At 37.4% G+C, this 9,424-nt stretch overlaps 1 protein-coding gene across 2 annotated transcripts; it reads right to left on the bottom strand.

Moving 5' to 3' along the window:
• Positions 1-4,505: 4,505 nt before the first annotated feature.
• On the bottom strand, positions 4,506-9,161 carry LOC145062760 (ribonuclease 3-like protein 2). 2 transcript variants are annotated; one of them, XM_079010360.1, is made up of 10 exons: positions 8,952-9,161; positions 8,747-8,857; positions 8,010-8,458; positions 7,407-7,559; positions 6,861-6,990; positions 6,273-6,787; positions 5,646-5,798; positions 5,291-5,420; positions 4,920-5,166; positions 4,506-4,822 (listed from the first exon to the last, which is right to left on the bottom strand). In XM_079010360.1, the coding sequence occupies exons 3-10, from the start codon at positions 8,454-8,456 to the stop codon at positions 4,651-4,653; spliced, it is 1,947 nt and encodes a 648-aa protein (XP_078866486.1). In that variant the 5' UTR covers positions 8,457-8,458; positions 8,747-8,857; positions 8,952-9,161; the 3' UTR covers positions 4,506-4,650. The 2 variants fall into 2 exon arrangements, with proteins under 2 accessions (XP_078866486.1, XP_078866485.1); XM_079010359.1 differs by lacking the exon at positions 8,747-8,857.
• Between the last annotated feature and the right edge of the window lie 263 nt (positions 9,162-9,424).

Genomic DNA, 9,424 nt, shown 5'->3' with positions numbered 1-9,424 from the left:
TTTGAATTGGATAAATATAGTTAAAATTAGAGCTGCTAAGAAAAAGGAAAAGATTAGGACAAGAATGGAGTTGATATGGATAAAGATAAAAAGTTTCCTAAATTCGAGAAACTGCGACGCGACAAAGAGCATGTAGCGCCACGACCTAGCTTTAGAGTTTGAGCAGGTTCGGGGCACAATATTCTCAACAACACAGAAAATTCATGCACGTGATGCGACATCTCTGAATTCTATAAATACATAATTTTTTCCATTCTAATCACTATGCTGAAAAATATTGGAGAGACCAACCCTCAAATACGAAAGGTAATTCGTGTAACACCTTTTTTAGTCGAAATCAAGGATGAAGAACAATTTTTTAGCATCGTTTTGAAAGTTAAAGCTTGGAAACGTTCTAAAATCGTTAGGTTTGCTTTAGACACCATGTTTAACACTTCTTATTTGATTATTTTCTGTTTTCCAACTGTAACGACCTAATTTTCAAGACCAAAAATTTCTTTTTAATTAACTGTCTCATAAAAACATTCCTAAGAAAATACTATGAAATCACATCATCTCATAAAATAATGTATCATGTCTGAAACCCAAGTCATAAAATAAGAACATGTCAGAGTACAATCCCAGAATATCCATAGTACAGAAACGATGAGTGTGTGTATGATGTGTCGCTACCGTGCCAGCTCCTTCCCCTTCGTTGAAGAGGTACCTGAAACCAAAACTGTAAACTGTAAGCACGAAGCTTAGTGAGTTCCCCCATCGTACCGCATACCATACAATCACATAACATACACATAATGTCAGGCATATCAAGGTGCCTGGCCTTCCCCTTTGGTCCTCTCGACCGGATGCTGCCTAGCATACCTGGATGCTGGCCTCCCCTTCGGTCCTCTCGACCGGATACTGCCTACCATATCTGGGTGCTGGCCTCCCTAGCGGTCCTCTCGACCGGATACTGCTTAGCATACCTAGGTGTTGGCATCCCCTTCGGTCCTCTCGACCGGATGCTCGGGACTATTTCACCCCTCTTCTACTACCACATAGCATGAAACACATAACCATATTCTATCTAGTATGACCGGGTATAACCACCCCCCTTTGTCCCTATCAACCGGTAACCTTGGGGACTGTCTCCCTACTGCTACTAGCATCTAATATCATATCATACTAGCTCATAACATATCAGGTAGTAGCAAACCTAGATGAATATCACAAAGACAATCATCTAACATACAATTCCTACTGGTAGGCCGGCATTATGGCCGTAGACCCACCGCTACTGGAAGGTAACTCACCTCACACTAGTAGTTGCTGATGATCTGAGCGGGGAAACTCTGCCTGTTGTTGCTGCTCCGAAACTCCTCCAGCTATAATTCCCACAAAACACTCAGTCATAATCTGATAACTACACATAGGGTAAAATGACCATTTTACCCCTGATCAAGTCAAAGTCAAGGTCAACTTCCAGTTGACCCGACTCGCCGAGTTGGGATGTCAACTCGTCGAGTCCCTAATCCTTTATCATTCCTTGTCCATGACTCGACTCGTCGAGTTTGGCAACGACTCAACGAGTTCCTCCTCTATATGATCATCGAATGAACCTTCATCCGACTCGCCGAGTTGTATGAACAACTCGTCGAGTTCACCTTCATCAGATGAAAAAGTTGTGTCCTTGACTCGCCGAGTTATATGAAAAACTCTTCGAGTTCATCTTCAACCATAAGGATATTGCCTTGGACTCGTCGAGTCCCATGAACTCCAGGTCTAAGGCTAAGTCCAATACATTGGGTCGCTCCTTCGGACCTTCTACAACCCTTCTAACACCCAACTGAGTTCCTTTGACCCTCAACAGAAATGGGACTTTATGCCTTGGACTCGTCGAGTCCTAAGAACGGACTCGCCGAGTCGATAACGTCCACACCCTAAATCCTCGATTTCTAATGTACAACCTTTGACCAAAAGATAGATCCAAGCCCCTAAGCTCGATCTAGCACGTAAAGTTACGAACTTTACGTGCATGCATGGGAATTTTGAGCCTAAAAGGCTCTAAAATGGCTCTTATGTTGCATGGGACCTTCCTTGGGTGCAAAAGCAACCCAAATCTGCCTTGTGACTCCTCCCAAGACTTAGATCTGAACCCTAACCATGTTTGCAATCATGGTTGGCTACCTCATATGGCTTAAAAAAGCCCTAAATCTTCCCCAAAAAGGGATCTAACAAACAAGCAAGCAAGGTACAGACTTTATACCTCTCAAAGACTGCAAATGATGAACCAAACTCGAATCCTTCAGCCTCCTCTTGATCCTTCTATGTTCTTCCTTCTTCCTTGAGGTCAAAACCCACAAAAATCACTCACAAGCCTTAGATCTTGCACCAAAACACTTAGGGTCTGCTATGGAGGGTTTCTGGGAGCAATAGGGATGAGTGGTGGCTGAAAGAGATGGTTAAATAGGGTGCAAACCCTCATATTAGGGTTTTGTCCAGTCAGAGCCTACTCATCGAGTCCGGGACCCGACTTGAGGAGTCCATCACTTAAATCCCGAGTCCCATCCCGCTTCTACTCGGCGAGTTGGTCCTTCAACTCGCCGAGTCCAAGGCCAAAAATGCAAAATACTTAATTAATTAAATTACATACCAAGAACCAGGTGCTACACCAACAATGATAATGGCAAATACCCTTTTACTTCCGCTTAGATGTAGATTAACTCTAACTAATATGATTTGATTTATTAGTTGGATTTATAAAGTTTGGTTATGTAGTTTGTTTGATTGATCTTTTTACCTTAACGTTTTTTTTTTTTTTTGCGTACAACTGAGTTTGATATAGTTATGAGGACCAATCTAATTTTATTGACTTGTAATTTAACGGATTTATGAAAAATAAAGGGTTGGGACTAGTGATATGGACCAAATCCGATATTATTGTAAACTTAAATGTGTGAGAGAGTACTAGATATCCATGACATGTTTCGATTGATTGTCATGACCATCGATTAGAAATCACTAGATCAATTCACTCATAACTCGAATATTTAATTGATATTTAGTTAGCTAATCGCATGATCCTTGTGTTAGTTACTTCATAATTAATAATATTAGTTAATCGGATCAAGGTAACTAGTCATTATAAAATTGGTAATAAGCTTGTTAAATCTATTGCAGTTCTAATAAATCAACCATAGGAAATTAGGGGGATTCAAAATCTAGGTGGAAGTATTTCAAAATGCATGTTAACTTATCCCCGAATGATTGCTTCAAAGTCAACGTCTTGCGATGGTACTTGGATTCCTATTGCACAGCCCCCGGTGCTAATCATATCAGATGGATAAAGTAGTTTCTTTGAAAATCACATGTTTGATGTGGAGGGCTTGCCTTGGCAGACTCCCTGGCTCTACCGAGACATTCATTACTAGAGGTAGGACTGACAATCGTGTCATGTTCGGGTTGGCGTGTCACGGGTTGGCGGGTCAAAATATGTCAACCCAAACATGAGCCATTTAAATATATAGGTCACGGGTTGATGGGTTTAGAACATAAACTCATATATGACCCACCAACCAATTTATTTATACGGGTTCACATGTTGGCGGGTTCGTGGGTCGGATTTGGGTTCGCGGGTCATATTTGATAAATAAAATTGACAATTAAACATGAACAGCTTTTTGATGGTTGATGCAAACATATCTAAATTTTAGACATTTAAGTCTTAAACATCCAAATGAAAATTAAAAATATTCATAGAAACATGTTATAGACTTAGCCTTATAGGTTACGACTTACAACCTTAGACCATCCACCACGAGTCAAAATGTCAAAACAGTCAAATTGTCTATATATCAATGGTATATATTATATAATACTTATTAAATATTAATACTTGATACATAAATGCATTTAAACATAAAATAATTTATTTTATTAAGAATAAACCCGTTTATTTTTTGAGAAACCCATATATGAGCCGTTTAATAAACGGATTGGTGGGTTAGTGGGTTACCGGGTTGAAAGACTCAACCCAAACCTATTTATTTCGTGTCGTGTTGTGAGTCATGTCGCGAATTATCAGCCTTAACTAGAGATGCAGACATTTAATCTTCTTTGTGCAAGCTTTACTCTCATTGAATATGCTAACAACATTTTAACCATATGTGATTTTGCTGACTATGTCATAAAATGGGTGCTAAAATGGCATGGCAACAATTCACTCGTGTTGTGGAACTTCTCGATCACAAACTCTTCTCGTCAATCATCTGTTCATTGTGGTGGTGTCTAGTAGTTGAGAAATAACAAGGTATTTGAAAACCTTATTTCTTCCCCTACCAATATTGTGGATAATGTAATTTATTTATCTTTCAATTGGTTTAAACATAATTGTATCTTATTTCCGCCCACGCTATAGTTCCTTGCTAGTCGTGATGTCTTGTTAGTTTATACATCTCACCGTTTCCAAAAAAAAAAAAAAAAAGATTGGACTTTTCGGTTCCATATTGAAGTCGTTAGAACGGATATGATTTTCCATTTTGAATCTGGTGTCCTTTTTTGTATTTATAAACAAATATATATTTTATTGGAGTTTTTACTTGCTACTCTTGTGACAATCAGATGCGGCAAATGTTAGATGCATATGTGTGAGTTTTTGTTTTCAGACATTCATTAATATCCCAATTCTCGTAAAGAATAAAACATAGATGAAGCTGCAGAATTTTCGGCATCCTTGACTTTTGACCTCTCTTCTCCCTTCATGAAAAATATCTTACCAGAAAGTTCAATTTGCACGGATGCTATATATCTTTTATTGTGTGCAGGACCTGATTCTTGCTCAACTCTGCAAGAAAAAAAAAACATTAAAATTAAATGGATTTTGTAATTAGTAATTAAGGCAAAATGATCTAATTAGTAATAAAGGCAAAATATTTACATACCTGTAAGTCGCTTTTGGCCACCTTCTCCTGTTACAAAGTTCAAGTATTTTTCGTTTAGCACCTTTAATCTCAGTGGCTTCACCAGAATCATCTTTCATTTGTAGACTCATTGCATCAGTGCTTTTAAGCCTTGTTAACTTAGATAGAGCAACCTCAGCTGCATGAAGCTTAGCATTCTCTTTGTTCTCTGAAGAGCTAGAGGCAATAAACTTTCCGTCGACATAAACACTTGCAATGTTTCTTTCACCTGAAAAAAGATGCAAATATATAAGATACTGTCATGTGATATCACACTATTCGTAGGATGCAAATGCATATAATAATAGTTTTATAGGGCAAAAACTCAGAGCATTTTATAGAGAAGCTGTAACCTTCCCTCCAATTCTTTATGTCAACAATTTTCCCCTCTTTTTGGCATGCCTCATATAGGTTGGTAATAGGTTGGGGCTGTTTCTCAAGAACATTTAACATAACCATTGGCTCAAGTAGCTCTCTAATTACCTGAAAACAAAAAGTCAGTAATTCATCATATGTTATCAGTTCGGGGTCGTTCTACACAGACTGAATAGGTAAAGGGTTAGTGTCTTAAAACATTAAGCTGAGTTTTTTGGGTCAACCGTCCAGATTAAGTAAAAAAGAAACAGCCTGATAGTTTAGAGGAATCAGAGCTTATTCTGACTCCAAAATCTAATTAGGCAATAGTTTGCAAGGATGACAACCGCTCACCACCCACAGGATTTGCAAATTGAAATCACAATCTTCAAAAACAGCTCCAGCAACCGATTCAACAATATCAGCAAGCACCTTTGGAGCTTTCATCTGTCCACCGTGCACCACCATCTCTTCTTCTTCTTCGACCGCAATCACAAATTCCCTAACCTAATTACAACAACAACAACAAAAGCCATATAATCCAATTTCAATTATAAAATCTAACAAATAATGGCATAAATGTATAAATATAAGAGAACATGCCAGAAACCCCCAACCTGATGCTCAAAAAACCATTATATTTTCTGATTTTGGTTAAATTAATGCTTTGCAACCAGATAAACCAAGAAAAACGGTTGCATAGCCAACGTGGAGTTATAAGGATTACATGGCATTATCAATTTAAAATTATAAAGCGTATGCGGAATAGCAATTACAGTTTCTGCAAAAAAAAAATGGTAACAATTATCTGGAATAACAGTTACAGTTTCCAGAAACAAAATGTCATGTAAGCTTTTTAATTACAAAAAATCCAAAAATATAATGATTTTAATAGCCACAAAAGTAACGTAATGGCTTTTTTGAGCATTAGGGAATAATACTACGTTGGGTTTTTATTTAAATAAAGAGATAAGGTAATACCTTATCATTGAGAAGGATGGTTTTGTGGCGGACATATTTGTGAAGGCGGTTGCGGACCGCCACGCGTGCAAGTTTTTCAGTACTAATATTGGCAGCGCGGAGGAGAGAGATTTGACCAGGGTCAACATCAGGGTACGCCAAGTAGACAAAATTAGTGATGGCGAGTCCAAGAACAGAGTCACCGAGGATTTCCAGACGTTGGTAGGATCGAGACTCGGTGTAAGAAGAATGAGTCAGGGCTGCTTCCAACAAACTTTTCTTCTTGAAGTTGTACCTCAATATGGCTTCTACAGCTGCAATGGAATTTTCCATGTCCCTGCTGCATTCGCTCTTGTAACAATCAGGATACATCATGTGTACACTACTACTACTACTTATCACATCAATGCTTTTTAGCCTTGTTAACTTAGATACAGCAACCTCAGCTGCATGAAGCTTAGCGTTCTCTTTGTTCTCTGAAGAACCAGAGGCAATAAACTTTCCGTCGACATAAACACTTGCAATGTTTCTCTCACCTGAAAAAAAGGTGCAAATACATTAGCATGTTACTGTTAGCATATAATATTAGTTTTATAGAGAATTTGTAACCTTTCCTCCAATTCTTGATGTCAACAAATTTCCCCTCTTTTTGGCATGCCTCGTATAGCATGGTAATAGGCTGCGGCTGTTTCTCGAGAACATCTAGCATAACCATCGGTTCAAGTAGCTCTCTAATTATCTGAAAACAAAAAAAATTCAAAGCAATTTGATCCACTACTAAATTATATTATCGAGTCATTCTACAAAAACTATTCCTCATTGCAAAACAGTGGCTTAGTGGTTGTTCATTTCTTTAACATAAGGTTTGTTTCTTTTCTAGACTGAATAGGTAAAGGGTTAATGTCTTAAAACATTAAGCCTATTGAATAAAAAAGAAACAAAGGTCAAGTGGCAAGTTTGGGAAAGAGCTAAATGTTAGGACTTAGGATCACAATGATACGGACCCATCCCATACTAGGCCCGCATCATGCCATAAGCCTATGTGTAGAACTCACTCCCAAAAGCCAGCTTGTAGGAGGAGGGGACACTTAGACTTATAAGCCACCAACATATAGTACTTTCAGCCGATGTGGGTCATAACACACAACTACTCACCGTCCACAGGCTTTGCAAACAGAACCCACAATCTACATAAACAGCACCAACAACCGATTCAACAATATCAGCAAGCACCTTTGGAGCTTTCATTTGCCCACCATGCACCACCATCTCATCTTCATCTTCGACCGCAATCAAAAATTTCCTAACCTAATACCAACAAACACCATTTTCTCAGATTTCAATTACAAAAAATAAAAATATAACGACATAAATGCATAAATAAAGGAAAAAATATCAAAAATCTGAAAGCGCCGATACTCAAAAAAACAATATGTTATTTTAGCATTCGTTAAAAAGACTACATGGCATTGTTAATTTAAAATTATAAAAGCTTATGTGGAATAGCAATGATATTGATAGTTTCTGGAAACACGGTAACAATCATCTGGAATAACAATTACAGTTTCTGAAACATAAAATGTCATGTAAGCTTTTTAATTCCATGTTAGGATATGCAACCAATTTTATTGGGTTATCCAATCGTGAAGCATTATTTTAACCAAAATCTGAAAACATAATGATTGTAAATATACAGGGGATAATACGTTGGGTTTTTTGGTATTTTCTCTCAATAAATATACAATAGATAGGTAATACCTTATCATTGAGAAGAATGGTTTTGTGGCGGACATATTTGTAAAGGCCGTTGCGAACCGCCACACGTGCAAGTTTTTCAGTACTAATATTGGCAGAGCGGAGGAGAGAGATTTGAGCAGGGTCAACATCAGGGTAAGCCAAGTAAAAAAAAATTGTGATGATAAGTCCAACAACAGCATCACCAAGGAGTTCCAGACGTTGGTAGGACTCAGACTCCGTATATGAAGAATGCGTTAGGGCTGCTTCCAACAAACTTCTGTTATTGAACTTATACCTCAATATGGCTTCTACAGAATCAATGGAATCTGACATATTTCTCATGCATTGACTTGATGATTGACTTTCTTCGTAGGGGGCAATGTCAATGTTGTACGTGTGCACAATCTTCTCCAAATGTACATCCGACAACATTTTTCTCTTTTTTGATTGAGAAAATAAAGTCGGCATATCTGTAAAAAGTATGTATGATGTTATAATATTTGATTTTGATCCGGTTGGGGTTGGGCAGGGTTGCATTTATCATTTATGGTATCTAATGCCCGAGCAACCTCAACAAATCTAAAGATTAGAAAGAAGAACAACTTTAGGAAATAGATTAAGTGATAAATAAGATAAAATTTCAAAGTGAATATGAGGAAGGAAATTGAAAATATCTTTCATGATTTTTTTGAATACTCTTATCATTATTATATGGAATTCCCAAATAGGTGATTGGTATGGCAGAAAACGGACAATACCATTATTTATACTAAAAAAGCTTTCTTGTGTGCACTATTGACCTCGGCCTCCCATGGATAATGGATGCTTTGCTTCACAACTAATCGTGGCAATAGCTTTCCCTAATGAAACTAATATGAACCCAAACAATACATTACCCCAGAAACGCATATCATCATCAAAATCGATCAAAACCTTAAACTGAAAACATAAATACAAATTTACCTCTATCGTCTCCAAAAGCTACAGTGTGTTGTTCTACTTGTAATGGGGAACGACACTCTGATTTGGGCCAATTCCTTCAATTGCAAAATCTTCAAAATCAATGTCGATGTAGTGAACAAGAATCGAGGGTGAGGCAGGAGAGGGTTTTATACTTTTATATGATTTAAATTTATTTCAACCCTCATATGCGGTGGCCGGTGAGTAAAAATAACGTATCGTTTTCTCTAGCTGGATCGTTTAAGTAACGGATCGCAAAAATACTCACTGTATTTTCAAGTGTTTTTTTAGAAAAGCCCTGTTATTTTTTTTGGTTCGTGTAGCACAAATTGGACATAGAGTTATCATTTTAACCCTTTTAATGATTTTATCGTTAATTCTGTTAAATTTTTTACTAAATCAGTTCTAAAAATTAAATTTGGTCCCTGTAATTTGCAAAATTTACAAAACATGTTCAAAACTCGGTTTTATATTTT

This window comes from Lactuca serriola, chromosome 7 (assembly GCF_051521515.1).
Source record: "Lactuca serriola cultivar US96UC23 chromosome 7, Lser_US96UC23_V15, whole genome shotgun sequence".
In the NCBI taxonomy this organism is placed as follows: domain Eukaryota; kingdom Viridiplantae; phylum Streptophyta; class Magnoliopsida; order Asterales; family Asteraceae; genus Lactuca; species Lactuca serriola.
The sequence above is the reverse complement of the archived record's forward strand: the minus strand, read 5'-3'. Positions and strand labels throughout refer to the sequence as shown.

What these genes read in the sequence shown, in the direction of transcription:
- LOC145062760 (XM_079010360.1), bottom strand. Translation starts at nt 8,456, where the DNA reads ATGCCGACTTTATTTTCTCAATCAAAAAAGAGAAAAATGTTGTCGGAT. An exon ending in CATCAAGAATTGGAGGAAAG is followed by an intron (nt 6,788 to 6,860) that starts GTTACAAATTCT and finishes CCTTTTTTTCAG; the next exon opens with GTGAGAGAAACATTGCAAGT. An exon ending in CATAAAGAATTGGAGGGAAG is followed by an intron (nt 5,167 to 5,290) that starts GTTACAGCTTCT and finishes ATCTTTTTTCAG; the next exon opens with GTGAAAGAAACATTGCAAGT.